The sequence below is a fragment of the Schistocerca americana genome, chromosome 5, assembly GCF_021461395.2.
Source record: "Schistocerca americana isolate TAMUIC-IGC-003095 chromosome 5, iqSchAmer2.1, whole genome shotgun sequence".
In the NCBI taxonomy this organism is placed as follows: Eukaryota; Metazoa; Arthropoda; class Insecta; order Orthoptera; family Acrididae; genus Schistocerca; species Schistocerca americana.
The window spans coordinates 474,286,345-474,306,088 of NC_060123.1; the positions used below are offsets into that span (position 1 = coordinate 474,286,345).

A 19,744-nucleotide genomic window follows, 5' to 3' on the forward strand; every position below is an offset into this window, starting at 1 on the left:
AGCAGCATTGCGCTCAGTTAATAACGTGTGTTAATTGTAATTAATCTGTTCAAGAAATGCCCCAATAATAATTTTTTATAAAGTAAATCTTTTAAAGAAAAGTAATCATTTCAACTTAAAGAATTTTTCCACCTTTTAAAGGAAAAGATTCATTTCAATTTAAAGAATATTTCCTATGCATTCCCTCCAAGAATCAAAATTAAATGTAGGCCAGCATTGCACCGAGCTGTGCCGAAAAATAAGAGCAGATATAGATGCAGTTTTACTGAGGTAAGAATTTATCAGGTTTAATTATTTCACAGGGCCGAAGGTCAGCGCAGCTGCCCTTATAAAATTTATCAGGTTTAATTATTTCTGTTCAGATGTTACATTCAGTTCATGCTTCATTATTTAATTAACATTATTGTGGGTTTAGTGATCAATCATCATTCCTTAATTTTTGTGTGGAGTTTACATTTGGGCCATTGTTATTCTTTAATTTTGCAAGCAGGTTACGCTTGGCTCACTTTTATTTTTCACTTTCGTGGGAAGACAACATTTGGCACCATTTCTGTAATCATTGACTTTTCAAATTACATGCGGGGAGGTTACACCACATCCATGTTTCCGTCAGAGTGGCAGAATCTGTAACTTAGCTACGAGCGCCTGAGAAGTTTGACACAAGTCTCATTATCACTTAACTTAATATACACAACGCTGGAAACGACAGCAGTTCTTTCGGATTAATATGTACTACGTCTGGTAAAAATCTCTCTGTTTCGTGGGACTTCAGTCTAAATCATGTTGCGTCAAAATAGAGCTTGATCGTGGCTTTCCGATACGAAAGACCGATCGGACGTCAGGAACGTAACTGTGACACTCAACAATAGCGCGGTGACGCAACAAACAACAACAGACACGGAAATGCGACACGGAGCCAAAGGCCGACTGCTGTCCGACGAGGACTCATGGCCAGACGCAATATTCCGTATTGTGACAAAATGAAACACCTACAGCCGTCATTATGTTTTTTCTCCAGTTAGTTGGCAGTTGATGGTTGGAGTGCTGACCGTTATCTGCGTATTCAGTTATGCTGGCAACTGATATATATATATATATATACGGATCATATCAACCCCTACCACATCAACAACAGCCATAAGTTGGCGCATTGAAGTGTTGAAACTGGTTGCAACAAAATAAAATTATAAGGACGACTGTAGGTGTTTTATTTTGTCACAATAGTAAACGGCCGTCGTCCCAAAGACCTCCTCCCAATAGGATGGATATACAAAAACAGTATTCCGTATGTCGTCAGCCATATATCTACATCCTGTCCTCTAACATCCATTATGTATATTCGCTTACGATGGACACATTTTCCTTTAAGCTCGCTTGCCCGGTGTCGACGGATAATTACGATACTACAGTGCCTGTGTTACTCCGAATTACAGTGTAAGATTCCTTCGGACATGCTTGCATGTCCTAAGGAACAGACACTTCGACGACGACATCCGTTATGAAATACAAGAAATTTATTCACGGTTGCGAATATGGACAACCATCAGCTGCACAATAGAATGACGACAATGAAAATCTTTGCCTGACCGGGACTCAAACCCGGATGTCACGCTTATTGCGAGCGGTCGCCTTACCATTTGGCTATCCGAGCACGACTCATGGCCAGGCCCTAACTTCCATATATCGCCAGCCACATGTCTAAATCCTGTACCCGTACGTCCACTACGTACGAGGGTAATTCAGTAATTAAAGAAACTATTGGTCTGGGGAAAAATTGTTAGTAGGAAAAGTTTGATACTTTTATGACTTTAAGTTGGCAACACTAGGATGAGCCCGGATCAGCTGATGTACCAAACTTGTTTTGTTCATAGCCTCAAAAATATATCTGAAGATGGCGAGTTCGCTTGAAACGTCCACATTAGTTGAACAACGTTCGTAATTCGTTTTTTTTTTTTACTTGCTGAAGTTGAGAAACCAGAGATATGGGCTGTAGAATGTCTTTAGTTTATGATGAAGGTTTTATAAATAGTGCAAATTTTTCCAAGTGGGTAGAGCAGTTCAAAATTGGTCGCGACTCAGTGACTGACAAACACCGTTCTGGCCGACCTGTTGCAGTTTCTACTCCCTCACTGGAAAGTCGAATTGATGACATTATTCGTGCCAACCGCCGTGTGACTGTGGAAATTTTAGTTGATAAGGTTCAAGTTAGTACTGATACAGTTCATAACATTATCTGTAACAAGCTGAAGAACCACAAAACATGTGCAAGATGGGTCTCAAAGGAGTTGCCGCGGCTACACAAGGAAATAAGGTTAAGAGTGCGCACAGAGCGAAAGGAACGTTATGAAAGAGAAATTTTAACTTTTTATGAAAGTTGGGTTCACTGTTATGAGCCAGAATCAAAAAGACGAAGCATGGAGTGGAAGCACAGCAACTCACCTGTCAAGAAAAAATTCAAACCCAAGCGTCAGCAGGAAAAGTCTTGTTGACGGTGTTTTGGGATGCTGAAGGTCTAGTTTTTTATGATTATCTCGAAGAGCAGCATAGAATGATCAGGCAGAATTACTCATATTTGCTTTTAAACAAGATGAAGCCAGCCACGAGAGAGAGACATCGTGGACCTGAGAGGAGAGGTGTGATTCTCCAGCAAGACAACACAAGTTCTCATATTGCTCATCTAACCCGTGAAACCATCGACAAAATGGGCTGGGAAGTACTGCCTCATCCCCCTGACAGTCCTGATTTAGCACCTAGTGATTTACATTTGTTTGGTGCACTGATGGAGGCACTACGTGGGAAGAGGTTCCAGGACAACGAGGACGTGAAAAATTTTGTCGGAAATTGGTTCAAGATAAAGAACTTTTTGCAGCCGGAATAAAAAGCTTGTAGCCCGTTGGAGTAAGTGCATAAATGTTCAAAGGGATTATGTCCAATGTAGAAAAAGTGTTGTTTTGAAAAGTAAGTGCTTTTTTCTCCAGAACAATTTGTCTCTTTAATTACTGAATGATCCTCGAATATTCCCGTACAGAAGAGCATTTTCCTTGAAAGTCAGCTGCTCCGTGCCGGCGGATAAATACCATACTGCAGTGCCTGAGTCATTCCCAATTACGATGTAAAGTTCCTTCGGACAAGCGCGCATCCATGTCCGAAGATATATAAACTGCGGCGACTACAGCCGTTAGGAAATACATGAAATGTGTTGGCAGTATATTCTCGGCAACAAATGGGTTCAATGGATGTCTGGAAGGTCAAGATGTATTCACATCAAACACTCGTTTCATTATTGATGCTTTACAGTGAATTGCAACTAGGTAGCCATGATAGCTAAATCGGAACAGCATTACGACCTAATATAATAAGAACGTAACGGAATGTTGGTAATAAGCTCCTGATTCGGTTACATAGCTAGAGGCAATAGAAAAAATCGAAGTAGATCCATGGCAAAGATCACGATAGGCAGAAGATGTCATTTACTTGCGCAGCTCTGAGTACACGTCATCCCATCGTTTGACAGCGTTTTATAAACCACGAAATAGTCAGCGCAATTTGAGGGAAATTTTACTTCTACATCTGCACTTAAGCTACACTATATTGTGTGGCAGAGGATACTTATGGTACATACATAACTTTCTAGTTGTGATCAATTGGAGAGGCTTCTCTAAGAGAAAATAATATGATGCCCGCCTCTTCTTGGAAGTACATACTCTAAAGTTTCAACAGTGAACCTCTTCGCGATGCACAACACCCCTCTTGCACCGCCTGCCAGTGGAGTTTGTTGCCGCTTACCAACGACCCCATGATGAAGCGCGTCTCTCTTCATCGCATCATCTGTGCTTCATCTAATAATCCTACCTGATAATGATCCTACTGATGAATTATACTCAAGAAATGTCGAACGAATGTTCTCAAAATCACTCCTCTTGTGGATGAGGTGATATCCTTCGGATTGTTCTAGTAAGTCTTAGATGCTCCTCTGCTTCTCTGCAACAATTTTTAGTTGGTCTTACCTCTTTAGTCCATATAGGATAGCTATTCTGAGGTATTTTCCGGTTGTTATTGTATCCAATGTTTTCAAAAATGTTCAAATGTGTGTGAAATCTTATGGGACTTAACTGCTAAGGTCATCAGTTCCTAACCTTACACACTACTTAACCTAAATTATCCTAAGGACAAACACACACACCCATGCCCGAGGGAGGACTCGAACCTCCGCTGGGACAAGCTGCACGCCAGTGCTTTATCGCCAAATTCTTGACGGATGCACGAGCAGTACATTACATTTATTTACGTGCAGTGTCAACTAGACCAATCGTGAACTGTTTGCATGTCTTCCTGCATTTCGATACAGTTGTTGATGTTGCAACCTTCGTGTAGACAACAACATCATCTGAGAACCACCCCGTGGAGCTTACGACGTTACCCGCTACGTCATTTACATACAGAGTATTGCAAACATTCCAGAATGAGATTTTCTCTCTGCAGCGGAGTGTGCGCTGATATGAAACTTCCTGGCAGATTAAAACTGTGTGCTGGACCGACACTCGAACTCGGGACCTTTGCCTTTCGCGCGCAAGTGCTCTACCAACTGAGCTACCAAAGCACGACTCACGCCCCGTACTCACAGCTTTACTTCCGCCAGTACCTCGCACCCCAACTTCCAAACTTTACAGAAGCTCTCCTGCGAACCTTGCAGAACTAGCACTCCTGAAACAAAGGATATTGCGGAGACATGGCTTAGCGCACACTCCGCTGCAGAGTGAAAATCTCATTCTGGAAACATCCCCCAGGCTGTGGCTAAGCGATGTCTCCGCAATATCCTTTCTTTAAGGAGTCAGGAGTGCTAGTTCTGCAAGGTTCGCAGGAGAGCTTCTGCAAAGTTTGGAAGGTAGGAGGCGAGGTACTGGTGGAAGTCAAGCTGCGATGGGAGGGCGTGAGTCGTGCTTGGGTAGCTCAGTTGGTAGAGCACTTGCCCGCGAAAGGCAAAGGTCCCGAGTTCGAGTCTCGGTCCGGCACACAGTTTTGAACTGCCAGGAAGTTTCATTGCAAACATTAATAGCCATGTAGAGCTCCCCTGGGCTATGTGTACCGATTTTTTCCCCTTGAGTTACACCTCTCATTTCTGTTTGCTTCAATGTCCTGAAACCAGCCTTTTGGTCTGCTACTCGGTAAGCTTGTACCATTGGTGGTTCGCGCAGATTTTTCTAGGGGTTCACTGGAAGATGGTCTACAAAGTTTCAAATGACTAACACATATGGTTTAATAATAATAAAAAATAATTTCTCTACGGAAATACACTTACTTTACGATGGATGTTTGCACGAACAATCCGTTCTCCGCTCATTAAGATCAGAGATTCTGTCAGTGAAGCATTCATTCAATTCATTGAATTCTACAACGCTGCTGACAATGTCCTTCTCGATTGAGAGCGCTGCTACTGCTGTTAGCAGCTTCTGACTCACAGCACGTAGCAGAGAACCTTCAGGATAGAGAAAGATCGGTCCGCGTCAGAATATGTCGTCAGTATGGTAACAGTCACTTTCACGAGTTTCGTTGTTTGACTACAATGTTTCTGGAAATTATTTTCGAATAAGGATTGTAGAAATTACTAAACTCATCCCTCGTGTTTAATATCTGAACTTCTGTTCTCAGTTTATTGCCTTCAAGGATGGGATTTATTTTGCAAGACGCCTGTAGCAATGTTTGCAGAAAGTGACCTGCATTTAACACACACTTTTCGGAATGAAATAAATTTGAAGCTACGGGATATCCGGTAAATTCAAAGCTTTCAGCAACTTGAGCAACAATTTTATCTCACACTTCTTTTGAAATAACCGTTTTTTAAATTAATTTTCCTGTTCCTATCTCTGCGCAAGATGCAGCAGCTCTCTGCATGTGGAAATCATGTGAGATATGTTAGCTCGAATATATTTTTGCAGTGTTCTACTCCTTGTTGTACACACAGTGGATCAACTACAGCATTTTTGTAATTGGCTGTACAATGCATAAATGTTGGCATAATGTGATTGTAAATACAGACAACCAAAACTGAAATGTAAAGTGCCTTCATTTCAGACGGTGCACTGTTGCTTAAATATTTGCAATGGTTTGTCGAGATGGAATCTCGGTTTTCTCCAGGCATTCTACAAGTCACTATTTTCATACACAGCTTGCACAGTTCTTGATTTAAAATTCCACCTTGTGTAGGAAACATGGCAGACACTCCTGCTGAGTATGTCAGTAACACACGGCGAAGAACATGTGTAAAACTAAGAAGATCACCAAGGTCAATGAAATATCTTCTAACGTCCGTATTCTGACTCTCTGCGTAGGTTAAAATTAGATCCTGCGTTTGGGCATAAAATTGAGCTACATAGGCATGTTCAAAATGTTCATTCAGAAGCGTCTGTGCACCTGAAAGACGACGCCACATGACATCTGTGCAATTGTAGCTCTGAGATATAACTATATTTCGATTTCTCTAAGCGATTATCCTAACGTTTTTGGACCCTGTTCGCGAGGTGTCTTGAATGTCAAAGACCTTGCTAGAGATTACCCCTTAGAGGATACATATGTGATTATTATGTTAACAGTGAAATTGTTGAAATGTTATTGTCTTATCTGCACTAACTGGTGCAGAATCAATGACAGCAATTTTCTTTTTTGCTCTGTCGTAGGAAACCTCCATCATCAAGAAAGAATAAAATTTCGAATAAGTTTACATGTGCCTTTGAAAACAGCAGCCTTCTAAAGATGATCGTTAAATATGGTATCAGATCCAGCAATGAAACCTTAATGAAATCTAGAAGACGTTGGGAAATTCCTGGATTTGATGAGTTGCTACATCCACAATTTCCACTAAGTGCAAGCTCAAAAACACTACAAACTAGAACAGATCACGCAGTTTTAGAGAGTGTGAAACGATATTGGCGAATCTGATCATTGTGTCTAGCACCTGCGTATTGGGAGAATGACTCATATATGCACAGTGACAGATGGTCTGAAGCGGGTTCAGTCGAGTTCGTAGTTCTAATTTTCATCCACCAGAGTCCAGTAGTGCACAGAGTCATTCAAGAAACAGGTCAACAGCATGTTTTTGCGAATTGTTCTGTTTATTTATTGAAGGATTTTCCTATATTTATCTCTGTTCAGTTTTGTATATGCTTTTAGTAGTGTCAATAATGCGTGAATGCGGTCTAAAGTAAATATGTAGATCATTGTTCTACTGATGAACGTTGTACGACGTGGAATTTTGTAACACAATATGTTAAGTAAGTTTATGGTAAAAGGAAAGCTAATTCAAGCTCAAATGAAAAAAGTTAATAACGTATAGTATAAACAAAGTATCAGAATAGTAAATAGTTATTTCGGGAAAAAGTACCGTTCGAAAGCTTGTTATGTGTTGATTGTTTGGTCATGAAAAGCGCGGACTAACAAGGGAGAATAATGTTTTTCTATTGGTCTTAAAGAAAACTGACCAATCAGAAAGGAGTATTTTCCGTGCCTCTTTTCTCTTGGGGATAGAGAATGCTTACAGCAGTCTAGAGTAGTCGGAGCACAACATTTCAATGGTACGGTCGTGTGTAGTATGGGCTCAGAAGGAAGTTATAATATGCCGGTTTTAGTTGTGCTACATGCCTCAAAAGTGCTTTAAAGTGAAGATGTATTTACTCCGGCGTGTTTTTTAGAAAGTAACGATTTTTTTAAAGTAATTTTGTGTATGAGGAATGACAGTAATTCCTCGTGGCATATTGAGCAGATCGGTGACTAAAAACCTGAGTCCATTAGCCACCGAAAACTTAATGGCATGGCGCGCATTTTCATTTAAGAACAATGTGTGCTTAGTAGCTGTTCAGATGTCGGGAAATACGTTACCATAAACTCGCTAACGTGAATGAACGGGTTTGTGCATACTCTGTTGAGATTAGCACGGGCTTGGACGTGAACGTGTAAAATATCAAGGTTAAGAATATAGCAAAGTTTTTCCAGTACTTCCACCTTTCATTCAAAATTAAGACCTTTTCCCGATTTTTGGAATAGTTACGTTGTACGCAGCCTGGTGCGAGTTGCAGTCCGGTAGGTTTCTGCTCGGCTGCAGCGAGTTCACCGGTAGCTGCAGATAAAGGACGGAAGGAGCCGCGCAGCCGCAGTGTCTTCCCATCGGATGCCTACAAGCTCTATCCAGTTGTTGTGTAAGACCTCTTTCCCCAAAATATTGCGATCTGGATAAATCCGACCTTTTTTTTTTTTCGTCTTCTGTGATAAATGTCTGAAATCATCAACACCTCGTAGCATCCGAATCGTTTCGCACCCAGAATTTTCTTTTGCAAACAACAACCACGAGAAACAATATTTGTTTGTGATATCACAACCAGATACCCAATTTACTTTCTCGTAACTGTTCGGTCTGAAAATCCTTAGAATTTCTTTGTTTTTATTGTTAGTTTTCTCGTCTAACTTGATATTCGGCGCCAGTCTCCATAAGTCCCTGATAGAGAACTTATATTCAAGAAACTGGGAAAACAATTCTGTAACCTAAATCGCTGCACTTGAAAATTACACATATTGTTTGTTATTGTAGACACTGCACGTCTGAGAACTGACGTCTTCAAATTTACAACTGCACATCGAATCTTCCCGCGTGACAAACAGTAAATCTGGTCACAGTACTGATACATTAAATGCAGCAGACAAGAGAAATTTCCTACTTGTCGTAGTTGACTTGAATTGTATTGTTATTTCAGTTTCGAAACCATCATTTTCCACAGTGTTCACAGACGAAACATGTATCATAAGCTACAGAATAGTGCAGACATGAATGACATTCAAAATCTACTATTTATGTGTCACATTGGTGGAACGACTGGGGCAGAAACGGAACCACTCTTCGGCGAGGTTCAACGGTAGGAGGGTCCTGGTGCGTACACGACGGAGCGTTGCTCCAGTGCTGAGGACAGGAGACACCTGCTGCCCACACTCCCTTCTCCAGCCCTCGCAGACGAACTCAGCGTCTGCAATGTGGTCTTCGGTGGTGCTGAATCGGATTTTGCGCATGCGCCGAACCGAGCTCACCACTAGTTTCAAGCAAAACTGTGAACGTCGTCGGAGAGGTTCGCTATATAACTAAATGATTATCTATAATAGAGGCAGGAGAAAGGATGATTTTAAAATTAAGATTTTTATGCACTGTAAAATTCTGTCAGGTGAATATTTCTGTGGGATCCACTGCTCCTCTCGCCACAGGATGAACCGCCGCTTGCTCGTAATTTTTTCTCTGAACGACAGTGCGACATTGCGAAATGAAGGAAAACAGCATTAACCTGGCTCTAGTTCTCTTCTGATCTAGATCTTATTGACCATGAAACTGAAGTGAATGTCGCTGGACGACTGTTTGTGGAATCCATAATGATTTTTGTAGAAAATCTTCCTCGATCTCGAAGAAGGTCGTAATGCGCCATCATAAAACATGTTCCACATTTCTAGAACAAACCGGACTCAGTGATATAGGGCAATCATTATGTGTGTTTTGTTGAAAACGCGACTGACCTGCCCTTTTCTCCAGCGGCTTAGTGCCTTTCGTTGCGTCACCTACGTACGAGAATGCTCTATTAAAAGAGGAGCTATGGCCAGTACTTCTTTCTTCGGCTGAGTGTATTCCTGTGTGTGATTTCTGTTCTCGAAGTACTAGAAATTTGCATACAGTAAAGGTATCCCATGGCTCACCAAATGTAAGTTCTCATCGCTCTGCACGATGGTAAGGAACTGGTGTCATTGAAAGTGGGCATTTATGTTAGACTGGAAAACTTAATTTGCGCTATTGCTTTTTGGATTATTCACTTGTTAGTAAGTTGGCGAAACCAGGAATCGTTGCAGAAACAGCGGCATTTTGCACAAAAGCAACAAAATTCAGAGCTTACGGCTGTGCGGTGAATAGAGAAATGAGATTATCCGTGTAGAGCGTTCAGACAACATGTAACCAAAGCGAAAACTAAGAGAACAACAAAACTGCGTAAGTCTCGGTGGGACACATATTTCTCATCAGATGCCTCCTGTATTACAAGCATGGAGACATCTACAGCCCACAGGATGAAACGCAAAAGTGTATCAACTGCAGAGACTGATGGTTGTTTCAGTAGACAACACTCTATCGGCACGAGACAATCATCGCCAGTCACTGCAGTGCTGAGCTGATGTATTATGGCGTTAATTTAACAAGTAAAATAAACTGATTTGGGAAAGACATAACGCAGGCGATACGACAAACAGTAATTGCCTGGACCTGAGACTTCGATATCGCCTGTCGGGTTTGAGCCGTGATGAACTGATGTTGTGGCGGGTGACGTCGTCCGTGTGTGGAGCGTTGGTTTGTTTTCCTTATGGAGCGTTGATAGTGTCAGCCTATGCTATGTTTGTTGTTTGTATTACATTTATAGAGAGCGTTTCGATTTTTGACGGAGTGGGCATGTTACCGAATCCACAAATTTAGTTACTTAAGAGAAAGACGAGTTTACGCTGACTCCGCTTTTGCTTCTAATCACCTAGAGTTTAGAGGTTATATTTGGTTGTCTTGGAAACGTAAATACGCAGTGATTACAGCTTATGTGAACTTCTACATAATTTTTTTTCAAAGGTGAGCCAACCTGTAATGTAATGAAATTAATAACTTAGTGAATATTAATAGTAACATTACTGAATAAGGAAACCCGATAGATCAACAATTAAGAAAAAAGTAAGTCTTCAGAAGGTCTTTGTAAATGAAGGCTAGTTATTCTAACGTAAAGAGTGAAGTACGCGATGTTAGTGATCGAAATTAATGTGCAAAGATGTACCAGAATAGTCGATTTGGGTAGCCTACAGAATGAAGTGGCCAGATCCCGGTTAGTGCGTACCAACTCACGTCTAAGTAATACAAAGAGTATTTACGAATAATTTCAGGGAGTGTGTCATTTTCTGTTTAGGTGTATTGGTGAACCCATGTGCATTTTGTCCATTTCTCCAATTTCTTGCTCTCTGTATCGGTACTGGAGTATTCGTTTGAGCTATGTAGGTAAGTGATGTGCTTGTTACCGTATTTCGTTAACTTTCGTGACATTTGCTACTTGTACTGGTATTACATTTTCGCTTTCTGTACTAATATTGCCTTTTGGTTTTTTGTATTGGTGTGTGGCTTTTCAGTCAATTTATATATATGGCGTGATGTGTTCGGTAACAGTTGAATTTCTCTAATTTAATGCTTTATTTTTGCAATTTCGATGCCAACCTTTTCATCGTATTCTTCTGGTTGTTGTGTTTTTTATACGCCAGTATTTTTGGGATTCTGTGGTTTTTACTTGACAATATATCTCCCAAAAATGCCGCAGTTTCCTCCTCAGGTGCAATGTTTGTTATTCAGAATTTTTACCTTTTTTGAATTTGATTTTTAGGTTTTGGTTTTATAGTAACTGGTGATCCTGACGTCCTAATCGCCATTTTTAAATCAAATTTGTGTTGCATTTTGAGGCTTGTGATGATGTCATTGGTCAAAGTGGATAGGTGTTATCGAAGGCCCTTTTCTTCCCCAATAATTCACCATACTTGAAACACAGTGCCGTAAATCCGGCCGCGAGAGTGCGCCCCTAATTGGACTTACGAGGGGAGGGGTAACACAGCGCCGGCTGCCACCTCCAGATGAGATCACGGCCGGTCACAGCTGTTAATCAGTTTAGTGAAGACGTAATGCGTTATTACGTCGCAGGCTGGCAATTATTGCACGGGTCAGGTAAATGTATCGGTTGAAATGCTCGAGCGATGTGCTGTGGTGCTTTAACGACATAGCAGCTAATAGTTTTCGCCCAAGATATGAGCATTGCTGTTATACAGTGGTAAGCAAACATCAAATTCTCTACATTCTGTAATTTCCTGCAAGCGATATTATCGGGCGCGTAACTACCATTGCACACATATTGATGCGATGGTAACAGAATATCTTGTAATAGTGAATCCGGTGGGAGGTGGTCTACAGATGAGCAAGATGAAGCCAGAGCATTGTCGACCTGGTCTACTCTTACCTGGGGTGGGTTACTTACGAGAGTGTGTGCTGTGGAAAGTAATTTAGACTTCTTTTGGGAATTTTGTGGATTGTCACCGGTAGACGTGTGTGGAACTCTTATACAAAACGACCAACGTTGATTTCCCGTTTTGATTATATTGTACTAAATGTACGAAACCAGTACGGTCAGGAAGAAACATAGTTCGTTAGATGTCAACTGACGATACAACAGAGTCTTATTTTGGTCCCTTGTTGGGTTAAAGAATATACGTTATTAGTCACTGCTACAGAAAGTTATGTGATTGTTGTGAATTGTACATATTTCAGTAGCTGTATTTTCACAGTTGGGCGCAGGAGGTCTTTTTTTTTTTTTTTGTGAGACGCTCACAGTTTCTTTGAGAGGTAGCTACAGGGTGTCCGACTATCGCAGAGGAGGAGTGCTCCAAGCTGCAACTGATAACTGATTTGGTAATTCTTGTATAGTTCGAAATACTTTGACACTCGACAGCAAGACGTCTCAACAATCCATTTATTGTGAAGGAAATAGGAACTTTTTGCTGGAAAAGGAGTTATATATGACATAGTTAAAGAAGTATAAGTTACTATGCGTGCATAGTGTTGTTAAGTAACGGTGCAATAGTGCTGGATGCAGGGGACCTTTTGAGATTCTAGTAAAATAATGGAAATAAGTGTAGCCATTTTGAAACTAAGACCGTATTCACAAATCCAACGAAGAAAGATTCTCAAGCAACAGTTCTGCGATCTCATACAACAAGTTCTGACAGCTGCCCTCTAACAATCTTGTGTCGAATTCACCTGAAACACTACAAAAGGGTAAGGAATCGTTATATGAATAACTACACCAGCAACAGAGATGTTCAAAAAACTTTCACGAATTAGTGATTGCATTCAGAAGATTTATCGATTTGCCTTGCCGTATTCCGCACTTATGTGTGAACCATGACTTTGGTTTTGTTTCAGAAACTTCACTGCACACTCAAATGGCCATAGTAACCCTCTCATAGAATTTAAACTTTCGCTTAAGTGTTCTTCAGATTTCATTTTTATTTTGTTTCATCATCCTTCAGTTAAAGTATATGAACCGTTCACAAATTTAGCGAACCTTTACATCTTCGGGATATGGGATACCTATATTCGTCCATCCATGGAACAAATGGGGCTTCCAGTACCTTTAAATTCTACGTCTTCGTGTGCTGTGTTATATTAACGTCACCAATTTCCACCTTTGATGTAACAAATCAGAGTCTTCCCGATAGGCTGGTCTCTTCCCAGGTAATGTTTGCAAACAGGGGGAATCGGTGAAGTTTTATTCATAGTGGACCTGAATATCTTGTAGCCGGCACATGTTTCTAGTGGGGCTTGTTAAATTCCAAGAGTATCGAATTAAGAATATGCTAAAATGCATCAGTTTATTTGTTGTGGTGATAATATAGTATTTAGGAAATACGTTAAAATGGTACATACGTAGCAATCTACTCAACGAAATCACAAGAATAAAAAAAATTAGGAACTGTGAACGTAACTTTTTCATAACTATAAGGAAAAGAATTACGGAAATTTACAAGTCATAGTGCTATTCAAGGTAAAAGGAAGTCTGAGGATTAGGAGACAAAGTTAGTTTGTGAAGTTATTACCTGCCATTTAGACTTCCTGTGCATTCTTTCTAGAGCTAGCAGCTACCATGAACTAAACTGTGCTTTATCACAGAGATGAGAGAATATTCCATCTTTTATTACTGAAGTTACGTGTGTGTATGAAAAATGTTTCGCCTATTGGTGCTAGGCATCTTCAGAGGTGTGTAATATAAAATATAATTCTAATTAGTTTTTCTCTATATAGTAAAGCATAATCTTAGCTACAACCGACGAAGAGTGCTATAAATAATAAAAATATTACTCGGTTTATGTCACAAATCCTGATATCTTCAAATATACTATCCAAAATCCTAACAGCAAGGTGATTCAGATTTATAAGTTGCGCATCTGGCTCATGTCGCACCCCCATAAATCTTCCATACGACTTTTCTTTACTTTTGGTGGAATAAATAAAAAAAATTAAATAGAAACTTGCCTTCTGCAACAGCATTTTCCTCTGCAACATTAGTCCTGAAAGTAAAATTTAACGTCATAACAAATCATAGGTGATAGGAGCCATACTATAAGTAGCAGCGGTCATGAACTCTCTCGGAATTCTCAGTCGATCTTAAGGCTTAGCATTATGTTCGCACCATTAATTCCTTTGTTGACTCGCTTGAAGTTACATCCACATGCTAATCAATTATGTGCCCAACGCAGTTCAGTGAACTGCAGCTTCAGTTTGATTGCACTAAGTGCGCTTTGCTTTATGTGTCCCACTTGCAAAGACACTCGCCACGCTTCTGTTATGACCAGCTGCTGAATGTGTTTACATACCTACTACTTCATAGCCACAGACACTGATCAGGCAGGATGTTAGGGCCACAGACCTACTGTCGATGTGAACCCGTCCAGGCGATAGCAGCGACACATGGCGGGGACTGGCTGCTAGTCGGACAAACGCACGGTGCATCTAGTATCTGTGAGCCTGCCGTCCGTGTGTAGAATGGGGGAGGCCAGCGATCTATCTGAGTCTGACCGAGGGCCGATTGTGTTGGCCCGAAGGCTTGGCACGTGCATTTCGGAAAAAGCAGTAATTGTCGGGGCCACCCCTCATTACAGATGTCGGAGATCTAATCCGGGCAGACTGGTAAAACAGGACAGACGACTAATTATGGCAGAACTAACATCAGAGTTTAATGCTGGACAGAGTGCAAGTGTGTCTGAACACAGCATACTGAACACTCGTAACGAAGCGCCTCCATAGCTGACATATGGGTCAACGTTAACACCACGACATCGGAAACTACGACTAAACTGGTCTCGTGACCATCGGCACTGGACATTGGCGCAGTCGCAGAGTGTTGTACGGTCTGATTGATCTCGATACTTTCTTCATCACGCGGATGGGAGGGCGCGAATCCCTCTCTTATAGGGCAACAGCTCCTTGACGCCTGTACTGTCAGATGGAGACAAGCTGAACGCGGCTCCATTACGCTCTGGGGAACATCCATGGGTCCAGTGGAGCTTGTGCAAGGTACCATGACGGCCAAGGAGTGCCGTGCACTGGTTGCAGACCACGGATATCCCTTCACGACGATCGTGTTTCCTTATGGCAGTGGCATTTTTGAGCAAGAGAATGTGCCATATCACAAGTCCAGGAGTGTGATGGAGTGGAGTGTGTGGATTGGTTCGAGGAATACAGTCCCGAATTCCAGCTGATGAGTTGGCCCTCCCATCTCGGCACATCTGAACCCTATCGAAGAGCTCATCGCACACTTCCCCGGAATTTACTGAATTAGGTGACTTGTGTGCAGTGTGGTACCAATTCCCTACAGAGACCTACCAACGCCTCATTGCATCCCTGCCACGACACGTCGATCTTGATACCCGTGCCAGAGTTGGACATATCGTCTATTAGGTAGATGGTCATAATGTACTGGCTCATCAGTGTTGTTTCTACGTACAAGTATAGTCGTTAATGAGTGAGCTCTGTATGCTGAGGGCGTCAAATGTTGATTACGTTTTAGTTCCTGCGTGTGTATGGCCATATTACATGTGGCTCACTGAGTTGAAGTGTAAATGTCGGGATTATGGGGACTACTTCGTTATCATAAGGAGCAGATATTTTGTAGTCACTCTAGTCTTTTGAGTGTTATCATTACTGTCAGTGATTTTGCTGTTAAACTTCATACGCAAATTTTGAAAGAGAAGTCCTGTGGATTCCAAATTTTTCCATTCCAGTGCCATTGTCACAACTGTTTTTATTACTATTATTGCTTATATTCATTTTGTAACTCTAATAAAAATAACAAGTAGGAATTATGCATGTCTAACTTCCACTTTCAATGACGGAGAGGTAATGGCAGAGGGTGCTCGCATTGTAAAGAAAATCGAATGAGTTTTATTCCTAAGGAACCATTCTTGCGTTTGCCTTAATCTACTTAGAGAAGCCACCGACCACTAGATCTTGCTGGTCGAAAGAGAACTTCAACCACCGTCATGCGAGTCCCCTGCATTACCACAGCGCCGTCTGTTGCAAATAAAACAAATAACGAGACGTGTTATATCATTAATCCAAAGATTTATTGGATTGGTAACTGTGGTTTCAGGTGGTATTGGCCGCGATATCGCGGTCGCACTTATAACAGCCAGACGGTCTTCTCCAGACGTCGCGTTGGTGGCCACGCGTGAACACATCCAGCGTCTGGCAGGGCGGCTCTCAAGAGCTGCGCAATGTGAATTACAGACCTCCAAGGTGGGCGCGGAGGACACTGGAGTGATCTGCCGACAAACATAAATTTCAAAATTAAAAACATCGCCCTATTATGGTGGGTTGATATGACATCTGTAAAGAAAAGTGTTAAATTATCGTAGGACCCCACTGTAATAAATAGTCGTTTTCTGTATCCATAGAAGCGCTGTTTCTATCGTCCCATCTCATGAACCCTAGAACACTAATTATCGCAAATATGAAAACTACCGACAGTGAATGGTTGCCTGTATACTCGTCCCGGAGTGCGGTCTACTGTGGTGAAACGGTTTACTAAATTATTGCATCATGATAGTAGATAGTTGTCACAAGTATCAGAATATTTCAGAGTTAGTCGATACCTCACGCAGACTGATGTATTATCCTTATCTGAATTATACTCATTAAGGAACGGAAAGAATTGTGACTGTTGGTAAACGCATCGACACAAAAATACTGGAGTTTCTTAAAACAAGTTGTGCTAATGATCAGTTCAAATTCGGAGAGCTTCGTGGATAATTACATAACAGAAAAATAAACTATCATGCAGTATAAAAAATGGGATCAAAATACCAAGTATAATCATGCGACGCTAAAGGTGAAACTATGCTGAAAACTTAACTGTTTTATGGGCGGCAGGGGTCACAGGAGAATGTTTTCTGAAAAGGTGTACATGATGTGAATGCGTAGGCAACCATATCGTACCACTGATTCTTGAGTTTAAGTGTATCCTACCAATACGAACCCAGTTCACAATTGGTATAAAAGAAGAGCAGACTATGGATACCGACTAAATGTATGGGTCTACCAAGAATTTTGTAGCCTTGGCGATATATCTAAGCTGATAGCATTTCAGTTATATTTAAAATCGTAAAACTGTAGACTAGAAAAAACTTGAAGATTCCCCTTCTGAAGGGAGTTACCATGTGGTCATGAAACGAGAAATACACTTAGAAACCAAAATCTGTAATTCTCTACCAAGATCGAAGTACCACTCACCGTAACAGCACGGCTTTAATCCTCCTCCTGCAGCCGTTTCTGCAGCAACTCCACGAAGAAAGCGTCCAGCGTGAACTGACGCTCCTGTTGGAAAAGATCTTATTACTTTCATGTTATCTAACATGTGAAGTGATTCAGAATTTGTGCTAGTTACTCTCATATTAAAGTGTAACGAATTGTAACATTTGTCACAAGTTAGCAGGGTACAGATATCCATATTAAGAAAGTAGTAATTCAATTTAGTCTCCAACTAACACAATTCATTTAACTTCTCAGCAACTATTAATACTAACAAATAACTAATATCCCATTGTCTTTAAGATTTTCTGGGTACGACTGGTTAATGATGTGCTTCTGAGGTTATGCCGTGTTGTTGTTAGTGCTTTAGGGTTAACATTTCAACAACAGACCGAGTCATCTCCTTCAGATCGTGTGACGTTCGTTCCCCGAATGGTTCGACTCCAAGCAGCGAGTACACATTACCGCAAAGTTCACAACACATGAAGTTTATAGCTGGGACGTCCGTCGACGTAGTGTGCACAAAAGAAGCACAACAATTCGGCCTAACACCCGGAAGCAGACCAGTAACTAGTATCATATTCGAGAGTAAGTTATCATGTAGTGAGAAAACGAGAAATTCACTTAGAAACCAAATGCTACTATTCCCTATACTGTTCGAATTTATACTAACCGGAGCAGTACGGACTTCTTTCTCTTCCTGCAGCCGCTTCTGCAGCACCTCCTCAAAAAACGCGTCCAAAGTGAACTGACGCTCCTGTTGGAAAAGAACTTATTAGTTTTCTGTTATCCAACATGTGCAGTAATCCAAAATTTATGCTAGTTCCTATCATATAAAAGTCTTATGAAGTGTTTCATTTATAACAAATTTAGCAGTGTACAGGTATCAGTATTAAACATACAGTAATTCACCTTAGTATCAAAGAAACACCAGGTTGTGATTTCTCAGCAACAATTACTATTAACAAATAACTAATATCCCATTATATTGAACATTTTCTGAATACGACTGGTTAATGATGTGCTTCTGAGGTTATGCCGTGTTGTTGTTCATGTTTTATGGTTAACATTTCAGCAACTGACCGATTCATCTTCTTCAGGTCGTGTTACGTTCCCTGACTGGTTAGAGTCCAAGCAGCGAGAACACATTACCGCAAAGTTCGCAGCACATGAAGTTTATGGCTGAGACGTACGTCGAAGTATTGTGCACAAAATGAACACAACAATTCGGCCTAATACCCGGATGCAGATCAGTAACTAGTATCATATTCGAGAGTAAGTTATCATGTAGTGAGAAAAGAGAAATTCACTTTGAAACCAAATGCTAGGATTCCTTCTACTGTTGTAATTTACACTCACCGAAACAGAAAGGACTTCTTTCTCTTCCTGCAACCGCTTCTGCAGTATCTCCTCAAAAAACGAGTCCAGGGTGAACTGACGTTCCTGTTGGAAAAAAACTTATTGGTTTGAAGAGTGGTAGAGCACGTTTAGTAATTCAGAGACAGCGCTAGTTCTTTACACGTACATGTGTTGTAAATTATTACATTTATTTCGAATATTTGGCCTAGAGTTAGTGATAGTGAGCATTCACTTATAGGCTCTAGCGTGAGTTAGAATTCTGTACTTCCCACATTCACTACCATTACCCTACGCACGTTGAGTTAAACTGGAATGACAGAGGCCTACAATGTAACTACTTGTGCCACCTTCTTTTATTACGGGCTCCTCCTTGTTCTTCCTCTGGAAAGGAAAGTAAATGGGACTATAACAAGTTTTTCTAACAGTTCCTGTTTCTCTGTTCTCTGACTCCACATGTCCTTTGGTCAGTCTCATATTAACCATGTTCACCAAGTAACTGGCTGAGCAACCAGATGGTCTGCAATGTCGTCTTCAACCAGTAGCTCCTGTTGGAAGCATATTAAAGGAAGCTCTGCTCCTAAAATATTTTTCAGTATAATTCTCTGCAACTTGAGAGGGATGTTACCATTCTCAAGCTTTACACATTGTTATTTGTTCAGTGTTAACAAATAGCACACCTAATTTCCCGGAATGATAAATGATTTGGTTAGAATCAACTGTCCATCAACTGTTAAATTTAATGGGCCTCGATACAGTTGTCAGAATTGTTTAATCCGCATTCAGGTTCGATTATCAACATTATCTTACCTAATGCGACAAGTCCGGATATAATGTGGTAATAACATGGAGGAGAGGATCTAGAGTCAGTGGGATCTGGGGAAAAGAGCGAGCAGACATGTAGCGAAGGAAGCCTGCAGGTAACACAGCGGGACACCCTGCAGGTCAGAGAATATACGACTTTGACGTGCTGAAGTCACCCAGTCCCCCATCCGAATA

The 19,744-nt window shown here is 41.0% G+C and overlaps 1 protein-coding gene across 1 annotated transcript in view; it reads right to left on the reverse strand.

Moving 5' to 3' along the window:
- LOC124616455 (nexilin-like) overlaps window positions 1–19,231 on the reverse strand; it is a 127,920-nt gene extending 108,689 nt beyond the window's left edge. Inside the window, exons 1-3 of the mRNA XM_047144764.1 lie at window positions 19,109–19,231; window positions 18,749–18,832; window positions 18,063–18,146 (exon numbers count right to left, since the gene is read on the reverse strand). Of these exons, the coding sequence (XP_047000720.1) occupies window positions 18,063–18,146; window positions 18,749–18,832; window positions 19,109–19,231 (291 nt within the window). The remainder of the gene's footprint in view (window positions 1–18,062; window positions 18,147–18,748; window positions 18,833–19,108) is intronic.
- Between the last annotated feature and the right edge of the window lie 513 nt (window positions 19,232–19,744).